Below are 24,692 nucleotides of genomic sequence, written 5' to 3' on the forward strand. Positions count from 1 at the left end.
CATTACTCAAAACAACAATTCAAACCAGGCTCCAGAGGCAACAGCAGGTGAATTTGAGCCTGCCAGAAGCAGTTTGCAGTAGGAGCAAACAGCACTCTTGGATGCAGCCTTGGAGCATGCAGCCTTAAGCAAGTGGGACTCGCAGCAAGAAAACCAGAGCTGCTGCCAGCCAGGCTGCTTCTCTGGGAAAACAGTGAAGTGGGAGTAGGGCAGAGGCTGGCAGCACTGCACAGGCTGTGCTCCTGTCTCTCCAAAATTCTGCAGAGCAATGCAAGTCCCTCTACTGCAACCAGCTGGTTTTTGCTGGTGAAGCCTCAGGCTTTGCTCTAAACAGGATGAGACTGGCCTCAAGGGATGATGACAAAACCTGCTAGAGGGTTGTAAAAATAACAGTGACAAGTCAGTTGTAACCCAGGAGAACTTTGTGCCAAGTTCAAACACTAGGAGTGCAAATATGCAATCACAGCACAAAATGGAATACTAAATATAACCACTCCCCAAGCAAGGAGATCCACCACATGCAGCATTTTAATTTCCATTTACAACTGCAACTGCTCCAAAAATGTGGCACTACTCACAAAGCAGCAGCATTTGGCAAAATCTTGAACAGCCAAACCCCCTCACCTCACTTCCTTCAGTAGCAGTAAATTATCTAAGGTGATTAATTTAAGTAGAGGTGTGTAACTTGGTATTTTAAATGTCCATGAGAATAAATAGCTTATATTTTTTGATGGAATTTAGAACTTTATTAACTACAGCTATCCTGAAATCACCCATGAGCTGATAGCTCATTATTCACCTCCTTTTAAGCCACAGCTCTGCTTTTGATTTTTTTTTTTTCTTGAAGAAAGGAGAACAGTAGCTTTGCCTGTTTGTCCAGAAGATGCTGTGGGTTTGAAATAGCTCTGTGTAGACAGAATTCTGCCTGCCATTTCTAGACTTGTGCTGATTTCTGCCAGGGAGGAGGATGGTGTGATACCAGCACAGACACAGTTGGTGTTTGAAGTTGTTCGTGACATACAAGACAAGCAGAAATCACAGAACTGATTTATATTCTAGGGAGTTATAATGGAGTGAGTTATATGGCAAACCAGAACAAAACAGTGAATTGCTTCCTCATTTTTTTTTCAGACATTGCCTCCCTTATTAAAAAAAAAAAATATATATATATATATATTCAGTTATTTTATGTTTTTTTTTCAACTTACCACATTGTGGGGTATCTTATACCCAGGCAGATATTTAACATTTTCATGTTCCTTGTTGATGATTTCTGAGAGTTTTCTTCCATTAATGATCTCTTCAAATACCCACATCTTGACAGTGGGATCAAATCTGTTTGACTTCTGGACATTTTTGCCAATGATTCTTGCTATGGCTGATCCCCTTTAAAATAAAATAAAATAAAATAAGTAAAAAGGGAAAAGTACTCATAAAAAGCCTGTGCTATAAAGCTGTCTAGGTGCTTGGAACATTTATCAGAAAGTTTTATCCCCTACTGTCCATCAAGAGCCCCTCAAGTTTAAGAACAGAGGAAGTAGAACAGTGGGAAAATGTAACTGCAGTAATGGAACTGAAGTAGTATCAAAGGTTATAGAGCAGGAGTGTGATGTACCATCAATAACACTAAAAATACATTATCTGAGATTAAAATCTCTTGTGGTCCTCAGATAATTCTGGTTTTTATCAAGATCAATAAATGTAAAATAGTCCAGGTGGTAAATAAGTGCTGAGCAACCTTGCTGTGACAGTCTTTGTGCATCTCATGTAAAATAGATGCACCCCACTTTCCTATCCGTAACCAAACAGTTACAATAACGATTTACATAAGAGCTAAATGATCAGAAACAAAACAAACAACTCTTCAATCTGGTGTTTCTACTTATTGTTCTAATTACCACTGTAACAGCACCTGTAATACTTGCAGCCTGAGGATATTTTAACCATCCAGTTTACTCATCTTGAGTCATGCTGAGCATTTTTAATTTCAGGTCAGACAATAATTTTATTCCCCTATCATCACTGCAGTCTTGCAAATGCTCACATGGCAAGGGAGAATTAGAAACCTCACAAAAAATATTGGAAGTATTGTTTATTGAACTTAAAATTATTATGGGAAGAGGGGTGATTATTTTTACTGCTCTCTTCCTTCTCTCCATTTTAATGCTACTTTAATCTCTCGAGTATTGGCCACTTCATTAACATGAGTGAAAGAGCAACTCCAGTTGCAGCACTCTTGTCCTCTGGCCCACTTGTAACAAGGAGAATGAATAGGATTTAGCTGTGGTGTGTGTTCTGGAACTGATAAAGTTCTTGGGGATATCAAAGTCCAGGCAGGTCTGTGCTGTTAATGATTCAAAGAGAAACTGCATTGTAACTGACCCTCCTTGGTTCACCCATATTTTTCATGTAACTGGTTTGCATAAGGTTAAATTGCTTAATAACTAATAAGGTCTTATTAATAGGTAATTAAGGTCTTAATCTTTAATGATAAAGAAATCCTGCTGAGATCACCTTTCACTTCACCCAGTGTTGATTATATGCTATATCCTGAGCTGCTGTAGTGCTTTTTAAATTTAGTTACTTAGCTTTTTGGTTGGTTTGGGGTTTTTGTTTTGGGGGTTTGTTTTATTTTGTAAGGGATGATTTGGTGGGGTCCTTTACAATATTTAGGGAAGTGTTTTAAGGGTGAACCTTTACCATAAGAGTTCTGCTGTTTTGAAAGAAAGGCATGCAGTTATATCATATTTTCATATTATTACTAAAGTTGCTTATATTCTGATTCTCTTGCCCTGCTATCAACAGAAGGCACATTCAAAGCTTGAGCTGAGGATGAATTTTGGCTCCACACAAGAAACATGTTTTTACAAGAAAAAAGTTTGGGGGTTTTTTTATAAACTCTGGATATAAATCTATTGTTCAGGTTGTCCAGCACAACCTGGATGATGAACTTACACATCAATCCTAACCATAAAAATAACTTTTTTAGCTAAGTACATACAATTTTCTGTTGAAAGATGCAGACTCCGGCTCTAATCCCTGAAATCCTGAATGGGACTTGCAACTCTCAGTAGATAAACACAAACCCTCCTGCACCTACTGGCAACCACAAAATGCTGTGCAGCACTTGCTTCGCTCAACCATATCCATGAGCCTCCTGGCAGTGTTGACTTAGCAGGTCCCCGTGACCTGCTGAACTTCTGCAGCTGACATGAGCTTTTGCAACGTTGCTGTGTCACGTGTCAGCCACGATTCTGAGCTGCAGGAAAGCCTCAAGAGCACGGATCTGAACTGCTGGCCAAATATTTATGAGGAACATAAGGAAAAAAAATGTTTGCCAAAGGTAAATGTATTTCCCTGTAGCACTAAAACAACCTGTTCTGCCACCAAGGCTATGAATAAATGTTACTCATACATCAGGGCACAATGCTTATGTCCTCCCTGATGATTTTAGAATTGGTGTATAGGGTAGGCAGCAAGAGATGGGCCCAGGCAGACAGGCAGAATGGGTAAGTAGATGGTATTGAATGGGCTGGGGTCTCAGTGTCTCTGTAGTATAGTTCAAGTTTGTAGGCACATGTGGAAAAACAGGGAATTTCCTCGAATATAGATCTGAATACAACTAAGTGACTTTGTGGGCAGGTGGACAGCCTGGGAAAAGCAGGAGGTCCCTGCTTGAGGATGCAGCAAGGGAATGATGAAGTTTGTGACTGTGAGCTGACCAAAGGTAAAAAAGTTGCTTTCCAAACATGCAGTCATTGCTGTTGAGGGATTGGAAGAGGCAAAGAGCTGTTACCTGCACAGGCAAGCGAGGGAAGAGAAAGTGGCAGGGAGAGGGATGCCTTCCCTGAAAAAACATGTGAAAGCAGCAGTTGAGGAAACAAATGATGGGGCTAGAGAAAGCCAGAAGTGTGACAATGAGGTCCAGAAGACTTGGCTGTGCAGTTCCATGTGAAAGGCTGTGAGATGTCATGCACAAAGAAAATGCATTGCAGGCAGTGGACTGTTTTTACAAGGCAGGAAGGCAGAGAGCGGTGTTTTAACTCTGCTGTGTTCTCAGCAGCTCACCAGCAACCACTCCCTCATTTACTGACTCTTCTGGCATTACTTCCACCTAGCTGTCAGATATTTTTAAAATCTCAAGGAGCTTGCTCTCTTGTACAAAAACAATCACCAGAACCTGGAGGCTAGGTTTGCTAATCCCAAATGCATGCACGTGCATGTTGGTCTGTTTGTGCTCAGTGTACAGAAAGCATAAGAAAAGTAAGATGCTAAGTCCTGTGAGATGGATCTACTGATCTTACTGGGATCTGTCAGACTCGAGGAGCTCTGGAGACCCATGCTTTTGTCTGGGCTGGAAAGGGCCGAGCAGTAGCAAACATATTCTTAAGAATGAGGATAAATGGGAGACCTGAACACAATGCTGTGTCCGCATTAAGAAGCAAAAGGACACGCTGAGGAGGATGGAAGCGAAAGGTGCCAATACCTCGTGGCTTAAAATGAAGCCTGTGCCCCGGTTCCTTCAGAGGAACACAAACAGCATCACCACCCTTCACACTGCTGAATGCTTCGATTTGAACTGCCGGGGCCCTGCAGCAGGCACACACAGCGACAGCTGCAGCTCCAGGCCTCTCTGGATTCTGTCGCCAGGCTTTGAGCGGCTCACACACCTGCGATGGTGCTTTTCCAGTTCTCATTGACCGGTTCATCTCTCGGGACCGATGGTCCCTGCCCAGGAGCCCAGAGCGGCGGCAGGACGGGGCCGGGGTCGCGGTTTCAGGACCATGGAGACCCCTCGCCCCCGGCCCCACCGCTGCCCGTTCCGCACCTGTTGCGGAGCCCCCGCCCGCCGCGGGGGGGAGGAAAAAGGAAACACCGAGAAAAGAACGGGGGAAGGCGGAGGAAAAGGGAAAAACATGAGGAAGAAAAGGGAGGAGGACAAAGGGAGAGCCCCCCCGCGCTGCGGCACTCACCAGTTCCCCGAGCCGACGATGCAGACGCGGAGCGGCGACATCCTGCGGGCTGCGTCCCGCCCGCGGGGCTCGGCTCGGCTCGGCGGGCTCGCTCCGTCCCTCCCGGCCGCCAGCACCGCCCCTGGCGCCCGGCCCGGCCCCCGGCGATGCGGGAGCGGCGGGCGGCGGCCCCGGGGCAGCGCCGGCTCCTCCCCGGCCCCGCCCGCAGCCCCGGCGGATGCTCGGCCCGGGCCGGTCCTCTCGCGTGGGAGCGGGGCGATTCAGTGCCCTGGAAGGGGAAATGGGGAAAATGGTGCCTTCCCCGAAATGTACGGGGATAGGACTGCATGGGGAAAGCGGGAAGCCCTGCGCTTCTCGTAGGGTGGGACCTTCCTGCGCACCGGCAGAACCCAAGGTTTCGGTGGGGGGGTAACGTGGCAGAGTCTGGTAGAGGGATAGCTGGGCTCTTCGGGACACTGAGAGACATCTCCAGGTCCCACCTGCCCTGCCCCACGAAGAGTAATGGTTTAAATCCTTCAGTCGCATTAGGAACACACCAAGAAAAGGCTATGTATGAGTGCATTAGCAGAGCCAAATTCAGCTGATAAACCCTGAACTATGTCACAGCTCTTAATATGGGACATCAAATACAAGTTGTCTGCAGGGAAGAACAAAAAGGAGTGTTGGTCCTTTTCTCCTATATTGTTTAATCATGCATAACACCCTTCAAAAAAAAACACATTTTACCTCTCAGCCCTCTAGTACACCCTGTCTCCTCTTCAAAGCATCCTTCTCTCATTTTTTGAGCCAAAGGACTGCATTTGCCACCTCTCCTGCTCTTGTACTCCCCCTTCCCCTCATCCTGCCGTGTCAGGGTTTCTGTCTCTGCCGGGGGCTGTAGGCTCAGCAGCGACCACATCTGCTGCCCTCAGCCCAGAGCCTGCTCAGTGGGCTCCTGGCTCTGTGGGATGTGGACACCTGACCCTGTGATTCATAGAGGGAGGCTGGCTGCCCACGCTGGAGGAGCCTGTGGGTGTTTCTGGAGGTACGCATATGTTCATCTCGCCTGCTGTCAGCTCCATTGGCTCAATTATTTGGTGCATCCTGATAGTGATGACTGTTTGTGGACTTAACAAAAAAAAACTAGGAAAAAATCCTGCAAAATAATATTTTGAGAAAATAATATTTTCTCAAAATATTATTTTGCAGGACAGCTGATGAAAAGGACAGCTGGTGAAAAGGAAGGTGTAGCTGGGACCTGGGGCACATGTGAAGCCTGATGGGGATTCTGCAAGAATATGCATTACTTGCAAGCAAAGTGTGAGTACAGCCAAGGCACAAGAGCCTTTCTCTGGTTCAAGGAACATTAGCAGTATCCTGCTTTTTCACCATTATTTGCTTCTTCCTCTATGTCCCTTCATTCTCTTCTCCCTTTAACTTGGCTTCCCCTTGAGAAGAATATGTAAAGTGGAGGTGGAGAGTAGCCATCATCCTCCTTGTTCCTCTGCTTGTTGCAAGCTCTTCTGTCCTGGTGAGTTGCCAGGCCCCAAGGAGGGAACATAGTCACTGAAGATCAGGCTTCTGCAACTAATGCATGCCACAGAATATGTCCCTGGTCTATATAATACATAAATGTTGAAAACTGTGTAGTGGTTTTTTCTAAATTAAGGTGGAAGCTTTTAATTACAAAGGAAAACTGTAACAGTTTTGTGGCCTTTGGACTGATTTACGTGGCCTCCACATCATGATGCTCCATTGTGCATCGTTCCTCTTTCACAGGTTCACTTCCCATCGATTGACCAGTCCATTGTTTCTCCAAAGGGTCAAATTCCCACCAGTTAAACCATAAGGTTTCCTTCATTCTCTGCTCTTCATTCTCTTGTTGACATGCACAACAGGGGACCAAATATGGCAGGGCCTCAGACACAGCTTTGATCCCTGACACACACAGGCTCCTTGTCCCACTGCTGGCCCTGAGTGTGCTCAGCAAGATCTGGAACTGCACGGTGCTGTGGAACTGCACCTTCAGCACAGGGCCCTTTCCAGCCTGACCTGCCCTCGTTCCTCTGGGTCTGGGCACAAAACAGGGCCTGGAAGAGAATGGCAGCACGGCCTGTGTGTCCCAGGGCCCCGGCTTTGCTTCAGCTCCACAGGGATGCAAGCAAAGTGAAGAAGCCAAACTGTTTATTAATGAAAGGTAAAAAAGGGGGGAGTATGGGAGGGAAAAAAGGAATAGGCAGGCAGGGTCTGAGGGCTTGAGAAATGGAGCTATAAAAAGGAAGAGTGGAAGGAAAACATAGGAATAGGCATGGTCTGAGGGCTGGTGAGAGGGAGCTGTCAAAAGGGAGGGAGGGTAGAGGGGCAAAAGTGGATGGACAGTGTCTGAGGGCTGGAGGGAGGGAGCTATCTATAGGCAGGGAGAGGCCTGAAGCCACGCGAGCTTGCCACAGGCTCAGCTGTACCAATCATCAACTATGTCTAGAGCTCCAGTGGCAATGGGAGATGATGTCCTCTTCCATGTCTCCTGGTGCTGTTCTTGGGACGCTGCTTCACTGGATCCAGAAAAGGACCCTATTTCTTCAGGTCTTAGGGATAATTTAGCATGACTTTCAATGTTAGAGCAGGATGAGCTGGCATTGTTCTTTGGGGATTCCAAGCCTGGAACAGAGAGAAAGAGAGCCATGGTCAGAGCCTGGATCTGCAGTGCCCTGAGGAGACCGTCCTGCCAGGGCCACCCCACCCAACTCTTGCCATGGCCAAGAGAGAGCTGTTGCCAACAGGATCAGCAGCAAGCTGCGGGCCAGGAATTCCTCCCGTGTCCCAGAAATCTCTGTGTACTCTGCCCACGCCACCTCTTGTCAACACACGGAACGAAGCCCAGTGTAGCCGGGACAGGGATTGCAGCTCCCTGCTCAGGCACTGCAGCTCGTCTGGCCAGGCTGCTGCACTTGCTCACCCTGACTGAGATCCTGGAGCTCTTCCTGCCGCTCCTTCATCAGGGGAAACCCGGGCATCTCTGAGAACAAAGAGTTAATCTTGGCCCCAGCGGCACAGCTCCCTGCCAGCGGCGCTGCCGGCGCTGTGGCCGCACGGGCTGCTGGCCCGGCAGGGCTCAGCCCGGCCCTTGCCGCACACTGCCGCCCCAGGGCACGGCTGCCAGAGGGCGGCAGCAGCAACGCCCAGGCCAGGCGGGGCTCCACGGCGCCGGGGCAGCCGGCTGGCGCTGCCGGGGCAGCAGGCAGGGCTGGGGCCTGTGGGAATCTCCAAAATCAGAGGGTTTTAGGAATGGTAAAAAAGGCAGGCCTCAGAGACAGCCAAAGTGCGATTAGAGTTAAGCAGTAGCCATAAGAGTCGTCATCAGAAAGTTTTTATAAGAAGTAGACAAGTAAGGAGAAATTAGAACAATGGTCTGGGTATTAATGCTTGGCTAGAATACCTCCCTAAGGTACAGAAAAGTTTATCTGCCAAGATATTAGGAAGTTTTAAGCTTAATTATGGAACCCAGATCACAGCCCTCGACAGGAGTCTCCTGCCCTTGTGGCAGGAGCCCTTGAGAGCGAGTGCAGGACTTGCTGTCCTGCAGCCTTCCTGAGGCTTCCCACTTGAAGGTGACTTCCAGGCACAATTGAAGGACTTGGTGACTTGGAGCTTTTCCAAGGCATCTCTCCTTCAAATAGCCCCAAATCCAGTCAAAGGTATGGAGCAGAGACCCCCAATAGTGCCCAAGCTGGCCTGGGTTGAGGAGGAGGAAGAAGGCCCTGCAGCTGCCCCATCACAGGAGACCGAGGAGGTGGTGCCATTCCAGCCACCGCAGGAGAGTGAGTGGCAGAGCCTGACTGTGGGACTGGTGCCTGCAGCCAGCTTGGCCCCATGCCATGCCATGCCATGCCATGCCATGCCATGCCATGCCATGCCATGCCATGCCATGCCATGCCATGCCATGCCATGCCTGCCATCCCCTGGGGACGTGCCCAAAGACAGGACGGAAGAGGGGCCGGGCAGACACCCCGCACTGGCCCTGCTCCATCCCCTGGGCCATGCCGGGGCTCTCCCTGCCTGGGCAGCGCAGGGCTGGCCCGTGTTCTCCGGCCTTTCCCGCAGCCCCTCAGCTCTGGCTGCGCTCGCTCTTTGCCAGATGCAGCCCTGGAGCGCACACAAGAGCAGGAGTCCAGCCGTGGCCGCTTCTGCAGCACAGCGCAGGTACCTGCAGCCACCCCCGCCTGGGCTGGGCCTGCTGTCTCTGCTCAGGCCAGCACCGTGTGTGCAGCACTCCATGCAACACCCCCGGCATCCTGCCCTTCTCCTACAGTTTGTCTGCAAATTCATCAAGAGAATGCAGGAGGAAGAGACCATGGCCATGGGCACTGGGCTCAGGCGCTACTCTCCCATCTTCCAAACCAAGACCAGCGCTGCCCTCCTGTCTATGCTTGTAAAGGAAGATTTTTACTATCCAAACCAAGTAAGCAGCCTGTGGCCAGGGTTTGATCCTCCCACGGATTGCTTGGCCTCCCAAGCCACGCGTACTGGCTGCTGTGAGCCTTTGGGGCCACATGGCAGTGGGCCGGGAAGGGAAGCACTTGTCTGGGGAAGCTGGGAACATTGCTCCCTCTGGCAGCTTTCCAAGTCTCCCTGTGCCTTCTCCAGGTGCCCGCCATGGTGAGGTTCATCCACCAGTGGCTCCTGGCCAATGATTGTGATGAGCACAGGCTGGACGAGGCCCTGCTGCATCTCGCTGAAGCACAGCCAGATGACGCAGTGGTGACGCTCCTTCGCGTGGCCCCGTCCTGTGACAGGTATGGGGCCCACCTGCCCACAGGGCTCAGGCCTCCCCAGCCCATCACCCTGTACAGCCTGGCCCACGTGTCTGACCAACAGAGACTTCCAGGGCCCTCTGGCTGCTGCCTTTGCCAGCCCTGGCACGTCAGCCCCTGAGCCTGCTGCCATGCTCCCTCCCTGCCCCTCAGGGCTCTGTCCCCATAGGGCTGGGCTGCCTGGCTGCTGCTGGCCAGGGCCAGAGGGCAGAGGCAGAACTGGCAGCCAGCTCAGCTCTTCCCGGGGCCTGTGTCTGAGACCGCCCTGAGACAGAGCTCTGACCCCACAGAGCTGCCATGGCCATGTGGAAGACCATCATGGGCTCAGCCAGGACTGCGGAGCTGGCACAGCGGATCCTCCTGGATGTGCTGGGGAGCTGGCCAGTGCACAGCACGTGCACCTCCGATGGGGACGAAACGGGTGTCTTTGCCCTGGCTGTGAGTTTCTGACACTGGCCTTTGCTGGCCCCAAGGCCGCCCCTCCAGCAGCGCTCCATCCTCCTTCCCCCACTGCATCTGCCTGCCTCAGGCGCTGGCCTGAAACCGTGCCCAGGGGCAGCTTCAGGCCCACCAGGCCCCGTGCTCCCCCTGCCAAGGTCTCTCCGGGCCTCTCCCTGCCACGCTCGGCCCTGCCACACGGACACCTCGGCACTGAGCGCTGTCTCGGGGGGCTTTGTCCTTTGCAGGCAACCGTGGTGATGTGGAAGATCCTCCAGGTGCCCTGTCTGCCACGGATATTAAAGGTGTATTTCCCCTGCCTCTTTGTGCATCTGCTATTCCAAGTGTTCTTCAGCACTCTGGATATGCCAGAGGAGGTCGATACGTTCTGGAAGGCATGCCAGGAAGAGCACGGCCTTGCCACCAGCCCCAACAGGTGCTCCATCCCACTCCTCCTGTCCCTGCCACGTGGCCTGCCAAGGAGCCAGTGCTGCCAGTGTGACCTGGGCTTTGCTGTGCTCACAGGTTTGCAGTGCAGACCCTCAAGTCCCTGCTCTGCCGTCTCCGCTGTCAGGATGTGGTGGTGGCAATAGAACGCATGTGTGGCTGGGACACGCTGCTCTCTGTTGACACCCACCACTATGCTGTGGCTCTGCTGGCCAGGTGAGACCCCCTTCTCCCCACTGCCTCTGACATTTCTGCTCTGTGCCCAGGTGTCGCACAAAATCCCCGTGGTCATGGGCCAGAGGGCCTTGGCACTGAGGGACGGCCAAACACACTGCAAAAAGCTGGGAGAGAAGGGTGCCCATGAGAAACCAAGTCCCAAATGGCCCAGGTCACCTTGCTGGAAAGGTGGTGGGGAAAGATGAGAACTCTGTGAGTCACTGCTGCGAGGAGGTTTGCCCCACTGCCTCAGGGTCTTGTTTCCTTTTTCCTCTTGTCAGAATCATTTGCCATTCAGCCATGCACTTTTGTACCGGGATTGCATTCTACCTGCTGGCCATGCTCAGAGAAGGGATGCCATACTGGGATTTCCCTGCCCTGGCATTCCTTGTGGAGGTGAGCTTCAAGGCCAGCGCTGCCTGGCTGAGCTGCCTCCCAGCTCTCTGCCCTCTTACAGCCACGGCTGCCAGAACGGTGCCCGTGCCCTGTGCTGCTGCCGGGGCGTGGCCCTGTGCGGCTCCGGGCTCCTGCCGGCCGGCTCCCTGTCACTGCCCTGTGCCTTGCAGGTCCTCGAGTGCCTGGACTTGAGGGAATGCAGTGACAGCATTCTGGAGCTCATGGCACAGAACCTGCAGAGCGACAACATGGAGAGGCGTCACTTGGCGCTCAGAGGCCTCGTAGTGCTGGGCAAGAATCCCTCCATGGTGAGAAGGGGGCAGTGGCTGAAGCCGTGCAGGCAGCGTGGGGCTGGGCACCGCAGTCGCTTGGCCTTGCCTGGGCTTTGGGCGCTGGGGCAGCTGCTCCCAGCTCTCCTGCCTCCTGCTCCAGCTGCCCCAGTGCTTCGCGACAGGCCTTTGGCCTCTGGGCCCTGCGGCAGCAGGGTGGCCTTTCACAACCTTGTGTTCCACACAGGCTGAAAAAATGCGCAGCCTGACTGAAAGGCTTGTGGAGCTCCTGCAGGAAAACGATAGCGACATGATCAGGATGACCATTCTTCTACTCAGATACTCGCTCCTGGATAATGGTGCCCCAATACCCACCCCCATGGCCCTGCAGCTGGCTGAGGCGCTCCTGCCACTCTTTGACCATGTAAGGTGTCCACATGGGCTGTGCCCACAGCCACGGCCACTGGCTGCTGCCCAGACACTTGGTGCCCTGTGGAGATGCAGGCCTGTGCCCTGGGGAGCCTGAAGCAGCTGATGCTGAGCTCTTTTGCCCTTCCTTTCATACAGGAGGATAGCCAGGTGCAGCTGAGCTCCATGTGTGTCTTTCAAGAGATGCTGGACTCATTAACCAATGATGGAAGAAAGGCCCTGAAGTCTCACGTGCACCACAGCCTGCTCCCTCTCTACTTCCACTGCCATGATGAGAATCAGATTGTTGCTCAGGTGAGCACTTGTGGCCGGCTGCTGTAGCCCTGGCAAGGGGCTGCGTTGTCTCCTGCCCTGGCACCTTGCAGCCTCCTCCAGGCTGTGGCACTGGGATGCTCCTGTGCCATGGACTGAGGGGCCATCTGTGCCTCTCTGCTCTGCTCTCCAGGCCTCCTGTGTAGTGCTGCATTCTGCAGCCAGATTCCTGAAGAGAAGGTATCTCGAACAAATGCCAGAGGTGGATCAGACATGGAGGTTCGGCAAGAGCCTGGTAAGAGAATCCTCAGCCTGGAGAAGGCCCCTGAGGGCGGTGCTCAGTGTGCGGGCCGGGCAGCTGTGCCCCTGCCCGCTGCTGCAGCCAGAGGCCGCGCGGGCTCTTCTCCCGGGTCCCGTGGGCCCGAGCCGGGTGTCCATTGAGCCCCGGCCAGGCGGGGCTGCGAGCCGGCACCGCGGCTCCCCGGGCAGCAGCCGGCCCTCTGCCCCCTGCCCTCGGGAGCCCTTGGCCAGCGGCTGCTGGCCGCGCCTCAGGGCTGTGCGGCCAGGGGAGGCCGGGGCCGGACGGCGGCAACGCCCGGGCCAGGGGCTGAGCCCGCGCCAACCCTTCCCTCCTGCCGCTCTCTGCAGCTGGCAGAGGACAGGAGCAGAGCGGCCGAGCACCTGCGCCGGGCCCTACTCTACCTGCGGAGCCCACAGGAGCGCCTGCGAGAGGCGGCGGTCAGGTTCATGGGTGAGCCACGAGCCCGGGCTGCCCTTCCCCTCCCCTCCCCGGCCCGGCCCGCCGCAGCTCGGCCCCAGCCCCGCCTGCTGCCCCGGCAGCGCCAGCCGGCTGCCCCGGCGCCGTGGAGCCCCGCCTGGCCTGGGCATTGCTGCTGCCGCCCTCTGGCAGCCGTGCCCTGGGGCGGCAGCGTGCGGCAAGGGCCGGGCTGAGCCCTGCCGGGCCAGCAGCCCGTGCGGCCGCAGCGCCGGCAGCGCCGCTGGCAGGGAGCTGTGCCGCTGGGGCCGTGACAGGCTCTGTGTTCACAGGCATGGCCGGGCGGCACCTGAGGGGGCAGCAGCAAGAGCTGCAGCTGATCTGCACTGGTGAGTGAGGGCAGCGGGCTGACAGCGGGGGCTGCGGGGGGAGAGCTGGAAGCCCTGCCCCGGCTGCGGAGGGCTCTGCTCCCGTGGGCAGAGCACACTGACATTTCAGGGCTGTACGGGCCATTGGTGGCCAGCAGCTTCGGGCTGATCCCCTTGCTCCCTGCTCTTTCCTGGCCATGGCAAGAGCCGGCTGGCATGGCCCTTGCAGGGGCCTCTCCTTTGCTCCTACCGATCTGGCTCGTGACCTTGGCTCTGTTCCTCTCTCTTGCAGCCCTCGAACCCCTGACGGAGGACATGAGCGGTGCCATGTCAGAGCTGGCAATTCAAACACTGCATGTCCTCCGAGCAACAGCGAGTGGGCGATGCTCCATCTTCCAGAGGCTGCACGATCGGCTGCGCAGGGCTAGGATGGCTTGGCCTCGTCTGCCGCGGCTCCGCTGGCTGCACTGCTGGAGTTCTCAGGAGAGCTGATCCACGAGGCTCTCTTTGCTGGGGCAACCTGCGCCAGTGGGGATTTTCCTTTCCTTTAAGATTTTTTGTTTACTTCCCTTGCTGTCATGGTTTGAGCCTGGCACAGAGCCAGTGCCCCCCATGAAAATGCCTCACCCTGGTGTCTGCTGTGAGATGTGACCAGGAATAAGCAAAACAGGCTCCAACTTAAACATAAAGGACACTTTATTACTTAAACTACAGGAAAATAGGGAAAGACCATAAGGAAAAAGAAAAAAAGAATTGAAAACCTTACAAAACCACTTTCCTCCTCCCCACTCCCTGACTTTCTCAATCCAATACATTCTCTCAAAAACACCAACTGCCCAGCCCGGCACGACACTTTAGTATACTCAAACTGCAGTTCATGAAGAGGAAAGGAGTCCTTCTTGTTCCATAGGCTTCTCCTGGAAACACACTGAAACCTCGGATGCTTCCTTGTCACTTCGGCACCGCCCGGAAAAAAAAGTCCTTTTGCCGCTTGTGACATGTTCCTTCCATGCCCAGTGCTCTCACCACTGAGACATGGCCAGAGCTGCTTTTAGGGTTGTCTTTCAAGGATGCCTTGTCTCACTCCAAAAAGGCACAGTCTCTGCTTTTGGGACATCTGTCCCCCCCATATTTTTCCAACCCCCTGGGGCCGGGGGGTCCTCACGAATGAACCCTCCTGGGTTTGAGGCACTGCCTCCCCCTAAATGCAGTCTGTGTCACAGGAACAACTGAGTCCATGGCTACAAGAAAAAGTCCAGCCAAAAGGCCACTCCAAATCATCTCTCCCCATCCAATCATCTCCACATTCTTCGAGCCAGGTCCTTGTCTCATCTCATCTCCTATCTCTCTTCTTATTCAGCTTCGAGGAGGATTAGCATTTTTGCAAGGCCCCAATCATGCAAGAAAGGGTTAAAAGTTTTCAGTCTCTGTCGGTCCCGGAGCGACTCCCACGCACGCTGCCCACACGCTGCCGCTCCGGCCGGGCAGTCTTCCTCCCCCCTTCTCCTCCTGGCTGGCTGCTCTCCTGGGGGGGGGGGGGGGGGGGCTGGCTGCCCGATGTCTCGATGTCTCTTGGGGCTCCTCCACCCTTCCATCCTTGAAAGCCCCTCAACCCCCACCTCTGTCCAGGCCCCGGGCCTACCGCATGGCCGCCCCTCCCCCGCCCAGCAGCAGCGGGCTGGGCGGGGGGAGAGATCTGACTTCCTCGCCGCGATGTCCAAAAAGAGAGAGTGCCAAGGGCAGTGCCCTGCTTTTAACCCCTGTGTATTCTCGGAGGTGTGTCCAAACCCCACTGGCTACACCGGGTGCCAGTCTCAAACCCAAAACCTTCATTGGTTTGACCACAGCTTCCCAGAATTCCCACTCCTTCCTGGTCAAACCACCACACTTGCATTTTTTATCCTTTGTATAGATAAATATAGAATGCGTTATAATAGAGATAAATAAGAAAAATATAGAATGTGTTATAATATACAGACTCTAAGGAGATTTCTTTGCTGCCTAGGGTCCACAGGGCATAGGGGAGGAGGGGAAAAGGTGCTTGTGCTCAGCTAAATGCCCAGGCGTGCAGTGCTGCAGGGGAAATGGCCAGAAGCGCCTTGGCCTTTGGTGGTTCTGCTGAAGCCTTTGTGCTGCCCACAGTGCAGGGGGGCAGGGGCCGGAGCTGCGGGGATCCCTGTGAGAGCGGAGCCTGGAGATGGCCACAAGCCCTGTGCCAGGCAGGAAGCGCCATCCGTGTCCTCCTGCCCGTGTGCTGCTGGCTGCCTTGCTGAGGGCTCCCAGGTGCCTCTGGATGGGGCTGCTCTGGAGCTGCTGTGGGGCTGCAGCACTGCTGCTGGGCAGCTTGGCCGTGCTGGGGCAGCCCCTGAGGGGATGGGGCCCCGAAGGTATGCGGTGCTGCGGAAGCCCTGACAGGATGAGGCAGTGGAAAGGAACAAGGGGCATGTGTGAGCGAGTGGGTGGCAGGAAGCTCCAAGGGGGCAGGAGGCCCCTGAGGAGCCAGGGTGCTGGGAATCCCTGAGGAATTGGGTGTCAGAGGGCACAAGCAGCCCCCAGGCAGCCGCCTTGTCCCTGGCACCCGGCTGCTCTGGCACTTCCCCAGAGCGTCTCCCAGGCCTGCGGCAGAAGCCCTCGAGGCCAGGCCTCAGCAAGAGAGTGGGGGCACCCCTGAGGTGCCCAGGCTGGGCTGGCTGGGCACAGGGACGGCGGGGGGCTGCTGCCAGGGCACGGCCACTGGGTGCTGCCAATAAAGGGCAGGGGCAGAGGCAGGGCTGGCGGCCATCCCGGGCCCTGGCGGCTGCCCAGGCCACGGTGCCGTGACCGAGGCCCCCCTGACCCAGAGCTCTGGGCCCGCAGAGCTGCTGCCACCATGGGGAGGGCGGCCGCGTCTCCTCCAGCGGGGCTGCGGAGTGGCTGCTGCCCCGGCGGCTCTGGGCCCCGCAGAAACAGCACCAGAGCGGGCTCAGCAACAGCAGCACCCGAACGGCGGCACCTGCTCGGCCAGGCGTCCGCACCCGCCGGGATGCCAGACGGGGGGAGCCCGGGGGCACAGTGGCCCCTGCTTTGGCAAAAGGCTCAGCAGAGTAGGCCACAATGGCTCTCTCTTGACTTGCCATCCTCACAGCAACGCTTGGCTGCTTCAGCTGCTGCCTGTGCCCCTGACTGACTTCCATGGCCGGGCTTGAGGGCAGACTTGCCTCCCACAGGCGGCGTCCCAAGGCAGCGCCATTGGTGCCATGGGCAGAGAGACACTCTGATGGGGCACCAGCCCTGCCATGCAGCTGCCCTCCCTCTCCTCTATGCAGGCACCCTAAAGACACATGCATCAGCTCTGAAACGAAATCCTGCACTTGCCTGGAACAAAGGAGGTGCTGGGGAAAACCCAGCACTTCCATGGGTCACTTTTCCTCTCCACTTGGGGAATCACAGAATGAAAGAACACTTTGCCGTGCAAAGTATCACAAAGATCATGCGGTTCCCATCACCACCCTGCCGTGGGCACAGGTGCTGTGCAGGCACAGCTGTCACTAGAACTGGAAGAACACTTTTCCATGTTTACTTTTTCCTCCCCTGCATTTCAAGCTAACATGAAAAATTCAGCTGGTTACAGCTGATTTATGCAGCTCACAAGATCTAGATTCTCCAGTGGGCCATGGTATGTCCATTCAGCCTTTGTTAGACCATCCAGATGGAGCTCAGCCCTTTGCAGCCCAGGCACAGGCAGCAGGCTGGTGCATTTCAGCATGCCAAAGCCTTTGGGGCTTCCTGTGCATGCTGAGGCTCCTGAATCCTGTGGAGACTGAAAGCCTGGTCAGAGAAAAAGCCAGATAAACTTTCCCAGAAATGGTTCTAGCAAGTTTTGAGAAGGCAGAAAGAAAGAATGAAAACAATCTTGCAGCTGGAGTTTGAAAGAGTTGTTTTCTCATCAGATGCTTTACCAAAGGGTGGTCCCTAAGAAATCAATGGGTGACAGGTTAAGAGCCAATCAGCTTCTGGGTGAACAATGTTGGTTATAAGTATGGGGAGATTGTAAGAAAGGAAGCATTTATGCCATCTTAAAATGCATGGAGTGTGTCACTTGTTTATCCGTGCCATACTCAACAGTGTCACGAATCCATTCTTGAATTCCCCGTTAGCTCTGTGCAGCACATTAGAGCACAGGAATCGCCTCTTTGGCTCATTCCTGGGTTTGCTGCTCTTGCCTAAAGTAGTCATAAGGAGTATATTCCAATGTAAAAATTATAGCTGAACACCAGGGAATTTTTCGGTATTGTTTAAAACTAAACCCTTGTGTGACTGTTCAGAGACTCTGAAATCCAATGTAAAAATGACAGTTTCGATATTTAAGAATCCCAGAAATGGCAGGGCTGGCAGACTCAAAAACGTTGACATGTGATTCATCTGGTCAAGGATTTGAATGCTAATGCAGAAATTACAATAGTGTTACAAGTAGTTTTCATTGGCTCCCCCACTTAAATGGCAGCAGCATACTTCCAAGGGACAGGGTATGACACTGGGGACAGTGCTTGGCACTTAATGGCTTCAGATCTGGGAGAAAAATGTTTTGCCCGGCTTCACCCAGGAGTTCAGGTGTTCCCAGGGCTTTGATGGACTGGTCACTGCAGGTAGCTTTCACTAAATGCAAAAGGATGGAACAGAAGAACTTCTGGAGAAGATGCCCTGGGGATAGGGAGAAATCCTCGAAAACGGTCAGCAGGCTCTGGAAAGCATTCAATAAAACATCAAAAAGAGATGTTGCCCTGTGACTTTTCAGGCACAACTCTTTGCGTCTGGACAAAATATTTGCCTTGCATCAGCTACGACACAGATAGATGGGCAGCAACTGGAGCGTTGAACATCGCAGACTGGGCTAGTGTTTTTCCCAGAAGAACTGACAGAAGACCACATGAAACATGACAGTGCCTCTGTGCAATCAAATCGTCCAGGAAAACTCAGCAGCTGATGGTGTTGTGGTGCTACTGCCAATCCCTTCCATGAAAAAATCCTTTCAGGACTGACTAACAGCTTCTGCCCTGTGACAGAGACCAAGTGCTGCCAGCAGCTGCTCCAGGTGCTCTGGCCATCAGCCCCTGCAGGAAGGAGCACAGCCTCCAGTGCACGTGGGCTTTGGCTCCCTGTGGCACAGAAGCCCCCCGGGGGCACAGGACTCTGGGGCAGGAGACGGGCACCAGCGCTGCCAGGGCTCGGGGGGTGGCAGCTCTGCTTGGGCAGGGACTCTGCCCCAGCTGCAGATGTCAGCGCTGCCCGGGCCCCAGGGCTCAGAGCAGCATTGGTGCCCGGGCCCACACGTTCCTTGTGCGAGTCACACCCGCGGGTTTAGGATGGCCTGGGCCGGGACGTGTCCCAAGGAGGCCGTGCCAGCTTCTCTGGAAGGCCCCCTGCCCTTCCCAGCGCGGCTGCGTTGGCAGCCCTGGGGGCTCCTTCTGCTGCCCTGAGCCCGCAGAGCAGGGCAGCGTTTGCTGATGCTCTGAGCCCTTCCTAAATATCCTGTGGGGCTGCCTTAGACACCTGGGGCCAGGCATTCCTTTCAGCCTGGGCCACTTTGGCTGGGCTGGGGGCGGCCCCAGGGCAGGCGGCAGTGTGTGCAAGGGCCCTTGGTGACACGCTGCAGCACGGTCACTGTGACATGGAACGGGTGTCCAAGGGCCCTTTGTGACAAGTGGTGACACAGGAGCTGGCGGTGACAGGAGCAGGCCACAGTGCTCGGAGCACGCGACGGGACAGGACGGGACAGAGCGGTGCCGTGAGGAGCCCCCGCACAGCGCGCTCGTTCGTGTCCCCCCCGCAGCTTTTCCGAGGCATTGTTCCTGCAGCTGAGCTTGAGGCCAGACCACAGGACTTGCTGAGCCGTGGTCTCCCCAAGGTTTTACTTCTGCAGGTGCCCTCGAGGCCAGATCACAGCCCTCGACAGGAGTCTCCTGCCCTTGTGGCAGGAGCCCTTGAGAGCGAGTGCAGGACTTGCTGTCCTGCAGCCTTCCTGAGGCTTCCCACTTGAAGGTGACTTCCAGGCACAGTTGAAGGACTTGGTGACTTGGAGCTTTTCCAAGGCATCTCTCCTTCAAATAGCCACAAATCCAGTCAAAGGTATGGAGCAGAGACCCCCAGTAGTGCCCAAGCTGGCCTGGGTGGAGGAGGAGGAAGAAGGCCCTGCAGCTGCCCCATCACAGGAGACCGAGGAGGTGGTGCCATTCCAGCCACCGCAGGAGGGTGAGTGGCAGAGCCTGACTGTGGGACTGGTGCCTGCAGCCAGCTTGGCCCCATGCCATGCCATGCCATGCCATGCCATGCCATGCCATGCCATGCCATGCCATGCCATGCCATGCCATGCCATGCCATGCCATGCCTGCCATCCCCTGGGGACGTGCCCAAAGACAGGACGGAAGAGGGGCCGGGCAGACACCCCGCACTGGCCCTGCTCCATCCCCTGGGCCATGCCGGGGCTCTCCCTGCCTGGGCAGCGCAGGGCTGGCCCGTGTTCTCCGGCCTTTCCCGCAGCCCCTCAGCTCTGGCTGCGCTCGCTCTTTGCCAGATGCAGCCCTGGAGCGCACACAAGAGCAGGAGTCCAGCCGTGGCCGCTTCCGCAGCACAGTGCAGGTACCTGCAGCCACCCCCGCCTGGGCTGGGCCTGCTGTCTCTGCTCAGGCCAGCACCGTGTGTGCAGCACTCCATGCAACACCCCCGGCATCCTGCCCTTCTCCTACAGTTTGTCTGCAAATTCATCAAGAGAATGCAGGAGGAAGAGACCATGGCCATGGGCACTGGGCTCAGGCGCTACTCTCCCATCTTCCAAACCAAGACCAGCGCTGCCCTCCTGTCTATGCTTGTAAAGGAAGATTTTTACTATCCAAACCAAGTAAGCAGCCTGTGGCCAGGGTTTGATCCTCCCACGGATTGCTTGGCCTCCCAAGCCACGCGTACTGGCTGCTGTGAGCCTTTGGGGCCACATGGCAGTGGGCCGGGAAGGGAAGCACTTGTCTGGGGAAGCTGGGAACATTGCTCCCTCTGGCAGCTTTCCAAGTCTCCCTGTGCCTTCTCCAGGTGCCCGCCATGGTGAGGTTCATCCACCAGTGGCTCCTGGCCAATGATTGTGATGAGCACAGGCTGGACGAGGCCCTGCTGCATCTCGCTGAAGCACAGCCAGATGACGCAGTGGTGACGCTCCTTCGCGTGGCCCCGTCCTGTGACAGGTATGGGGCCCACCTGCCCACAGGGCTCAGGCCTCCCCAGCCCATCACCCTGTACAGCCTGGCCCACGTGTCTGACCAACAGAGACTTCCAGGGCCCTCTGGCTGCTGCCTTTGCCAGCCCTGGCACGTCAGCCCCTGAGCCTGCTGCCATGCTCCCTCCCTGCCCCTCAGGGCTCTGTCCCCATAGGGCTGGGCTGCCTGGCTGCTGCTGGCCAGGGCCAGAGGGCAGAGGCAGAACTGGCAGCCAGCTCAGCTCTTCCCGGGGCCTGTGTCTGAGACCGCCCTGAGACAGAGCTCTGACCCCACAGAGCTGCCATGGCCATGTAGAAGACCATCATGGGCTCAGCCAGGACTGCGGAGCTGGCACAGAGGATCCTCCTGGATGTGCTGGGGAGCTGGCCAGTGCACAGCACGTGCACCTCCGATGGGGACGAAACGGGTGTCTTTGCCCTGGCTGTGAGTTTCTGACACTGGCCTTTGCTGGCCCCAAGGCCGCCCCTCCAGCAGCGCTCCATCCTCCTTCCCCCACTGCATCTGCCTGCCTCAGGCGCTGGCCTGAAACCGTGCCCAGGGGCAGCTTCAGGCCCACCAGGCCCCGTGCTCCCCCTGCCAAGGTCTCTCTGGGCCTCTCCCTGCCACGCTCGGGCCCTGCCACACGGACACCTCGGCACTGAGCGCTGTCTCGGGGGGCTTTGTCCTTTGCAGGCAACCGTGGTGATGTGGAAGATCCTCCAGGTGCCCTGTCTGCCACGGATATTAAAGGTGTATTTCCCCTGCCTCTTTGTGCATCTGCTATTCCAAGTGTTCTTCAGCACTCTGGATATGCCAGAGGAGGTCGATACGTTCTGGAAGGCATGCCAGGAAGAGCACGGCCTTGTCACCAGCCCCAACAGGTGCTCCATCCCACTCCTCCTGTCCCTGCCACGTGGCCTGCCAAGGAGCCAGTGCTGCCAGTGTGACCTGGGCTTTGCTGTGCTCACAGGTTTGCAGTGCAGACCCTCAAGTCCCTGCTCTGCCGTCTCAGCAGTCAGGATGTGGTGGTGGCAATAGAACGCATGTGTGGCTGGGACACGCTGCTCTCTGTTGACACCCACCACTATGCTGTGGCTCTGCTGGCCAGGTGAGACCCCCTTCTCCCCACTGCCTCTGACATTTCTGCTCTGTGCCCAGGTGTCGCACAAAATCCCCGTGGTCATGGGCCAGAGGGCCTTGGCACTGAGGGACGGCCAAACACACTGCAAAAAGCTGGGAGAGAAGGGTGCCCATGAGAAACCAAGTCCCAAATGGCCCAGGTCACCTTGCTGGAAAGGTGGTGGGGAAAGATGAGAACTCTGTGAGTCACTGCTGCGAGGAGGTTTGCCCCACTGCCTCAGGGTCTTGTTTCCTTTTTCATCTTGTCAGAATCATTTGCCATTCAGCCATGCACTTTTGTACCGGGATTGCATTCTACCTGCTGGCCATGCTCAGAGAAGGGATGCCATACTGGGATTTCCCTGCCCTGGCATTCCTTGTGGAGGTGAGCTTCAAGGCCAGCGCTGCCTGGCTGAGCTGCCTCCCAGCTCTCTGCCCTCTTACAGCCACAGCTGCCAGAACGGTGCCCGTGCCCTGTGCTGCTGCCTGGGCCCGGCCCTGTGCGTCTCCGGGCTCCTGCCGGCCGGCTCCCTGTGACTGCCCTGTGGCTTGCAGGTCCTCGAGTGCCTGGACTTGAGGGAATGCAGTGACAGCATTCTGGAGCTCATGGCACAGAACCTGCAGAGCGACAACATGGAGAGGCATCACTTGGCGCTCAGAGGCCTCGTAGTGCTGGGCAAGAATCCCTCCATGGTGAGAAGGGGGCAGTGGCTGAAGCCGTGCAAGCAGCGTGGGGCTGGGCAAGGCAGTCGCTTGCCTGGGCTTCGGGCGCTGGGGCAGCTGCTCCCAGCTCTCCTGCCTCCCGCTCCAGCTGCCCCAGTGCTTCGCGACAGGTCTTTGGCCTCTGGGCCCTGCAGCAGCAGGGTGGCCTTTCACAACCTTGTGTTCCACACAGGCTGAAAAAATGCGCAGCCTGACTGAAAGGCTTGTGGAGCTCCTGCAGGAAAACGATAGCGACATGATCAGGATGACCATTCTTCTACTCAGATACTCGCTCCTGGATAATGGTGCCCCAATACCCACCCCCATGGCCCTGCAGCTGGCTGAGGCGCTCCTGCCACTCTTTGACCATGTAAGGCTCTGTGCCCACAGCCACGGCCACTGGCTGCTGCCCAGACACTTGGTGCCCTGTGGAGATGCAGGCCTGTGCCCTGGGGAGCCTGAAGCAGCTGATGCTGAGCTCTTTTGCCCTTGCTTTCATACAGGAGGATAGCCAGGTGCAGCTGAGCTCCATGTGTGTCTTTCAAGAGATGCTGGACTCATTAACCAATGATGGAAGAAAGGCCCTGAAGTCTCACGTGCACCACAGCCTGCTCCCTCTACTTCCACTGCCATGACGAGAATCAGATTGTTGCTCAGGTGAGCACTTGTGGCCGGCTGCTGTAGCCCTGGCAAGGGGCTGCGTTGCCTCCTGCCCTGGCACCTTGCAGCCTCCTCCAGGCTGTGGCACTGGGATGCTCCTGTGCCATGGACTGAGGGGCTCTCTGTGCCTCTCTGCTCGGCTCTCCAGGCCTCCTGTGTAGTGCTGCATTCTGCAGCCAGATTCCTGAAGAGAAGGTATCTCGAACAAATGCCAGAGGTGGATCAGACATGGAGGTTCGGCGAGAGCCTGGTAAGAGCAGCCGAGAATCCTCAGCCTGGAGAAGGCCCCTGAGGGCGGTGCTCAGTGTGCGGGCCGGGCAGCTGTGCCCCTGCCCGCTGCTGCAGCCAGAGGCCGCGCGGGCTCTTCTCCCGGGTCCCGTGGGCCCGAGCCGGGTGTCCATTGAGCCCCGGCCAGGCGGGGCTGCGAGCCGGCACCGCGGCTCCCCGGGCAGCAGCCGGCCCTCTGCCCCCTGCCCTCGGGAGCCCTTGGCCAGCGGCTGCTGGCCGCGCCTCAGGGCTGTGCGGCCAGGGGAGGCCGGGGCCGGACGGCGGCAACGCCCGGGCCAGGGGCTGAGCCCGCGCCAACCCTTCCCTCCTGCCGCTCTCTGCAGCTGGCAGAGGACAGGAGCAGAGCGGCCGAGCACCTGCGCCGGGCCCTGCGCTACCTGCGGAGCCCACAGGAGCGCCTGCGAGAGGCGGCCGTCAGGTTCATGGGTGAGCCACGAGCCGGGGCTGCCCTTCCCCTCCCCGGCCCGGCCCGCCGCAGCTCGGCCCCAGCCCCGCCTGCTGCCCCGGCAGCGCCAGCCGGCTGCCCCGGCGCCGTGGAGCCCCGCCTGGCCTGGGCATTGCTGCTGCCGCCCTCTGGCAGCCGTGCCCTGGGGCGGCAGCGTGCGGCAAGGGCCGGGCTGAGCCCTGCCGGGCCAGCAGCCCGTGCGGCCACAACGCCGGCAGCGCCGCTGGCAGGGAGCTGTGCCGCTGGGGCCGTGACAGGCTCTGTGTTCACAGGCATGGCCGGGCGGCACCTGAGGGGGCAGCAGCAAGAGCTGCAGCTGATCTGCACGGGTGAGTGAGGGCAGCGAGCTGACAGCGGGGGCTGCGGGGGGAGAGCTGGAAGCCCTGCCCCGGCTGCGGAGGGCTCTGCTCCCGTGGGCAGAGCACACTGACATTTCAGGGCTGTACGGGCCATTGGTGGCCAGCAGCTTCGGGCTGATCCCCTTGCTCCCTGCTCTTTCCTGGCCATGGCAAGAGCCGGCTGGCATGGCCCTTGCAGGGGCCTCTCCTTGGCTCCTACCGATCTGGCTCGTGACCTTGGCTCTGTTCCTCTCTCTTGCAGCCCTCGAACCCCTGACGGAGGACATGAGCGGTGCCATGTCAGAGCTGGCAATTCAAACACTGCATGTCCTCCGAGCAACAGCGAGTGGGCGATGCTCCATCTTCCAGAGGCTGCACATTCGGTTGCGCAGGGCTAGGATGGCTTGGCCTCGTCTGCCGCGGCTCCGCTGGCTGCACTGCTGGAGTTCTCAGGAGAGCTGATCCACGAGGCTCTCTTTGCTGGGGCAACCTGCGCCAGCGGGGATTTTCCTTTCCTTTAAGATTTTTTGTTTACTTCCCTTGCATTTTTTATCCTTTGTATAGATAAATATAGAATGTGTTATAATAGAGATAAATAAGAAAAACATAGAATGTGTTATAATATAT

General features: G+C 56.3%; 2 protein-coding genes across 2 annotated transcripts in view; one reads left to right on the forward strand and one right to left on the reverse strand.

The window, feature by feature from the left end:
- LOC102068147 (glycerol-3-phosphate dehydrogenase [NAD(+)], cytoplasmic-like) overlaps window positions 1-5,320 on the reverse strand; it is a 14,787-nt gene extending 9,467 nt beyond the window's left edge. The window contains exons 1-2 of the mRNA XM_005487949.3: window positions 4,974-5,320; window positions 1,209-1,386 (exon numbers count right to left, since the gene is read on the reverse strand). Coding sequence (XP_005488006.1) covers window positions 1,209-1,386; window positions 4,974-5,014 — 219 coding nt within the window. The 5' untranslated portion in view covers window positions 5,015-5,320. The remainder of the gene's footprint in view (window positions 1-1,208; window positions 1,387-4,973) is intronic.
- Window positions 5,321-11,027: 5,707 nt separating this feature from the next.
- LOC141730518 (maestro heat-like repeat family member 5) lies at window positions 11,028-15,253 on the forward strand. Its single transcript, XM_074548940.1, has 8 exons — window positions 11,028-11,053; window positions 11,322-11,568; window positions 11,777-11,953; window positions 12,097-12,252; window positions 12,404-12,505; window positions 12,859-12,961; window positions 13,258-13,314; window positions 13,586-15,253. The coding sequence occupies exons 1-8, from the start codon at window positions 11,028-11,030 to the stop codon at window positions 13,783-13,785; spliced, it is 1,068 nt and encodes a 355-aa protein (XP_074405041.1). The 3' UTR covers window positions 13,786-15,253.
- Window positions 15,254-24,692: the final 9,439 nt, after the last annotated feature.

Source organism: Zonotrichia albicollis, chromosome 10 (assembly GCF_047830755.1).
Source record: "Zonotrichia albicollis isolate bZonAlb1 chromosome 10, bZonAlb1.hap1, whole genome shotgun sequence".
In the NCBI taxonomy this organism is placed as follows: domain Eukaryota; kingdom Metazoa; phylum Chordata; class Aves; order Passeriformes; family Passerellidae; genus Zonotrichia; species Zonotrichia albicollis.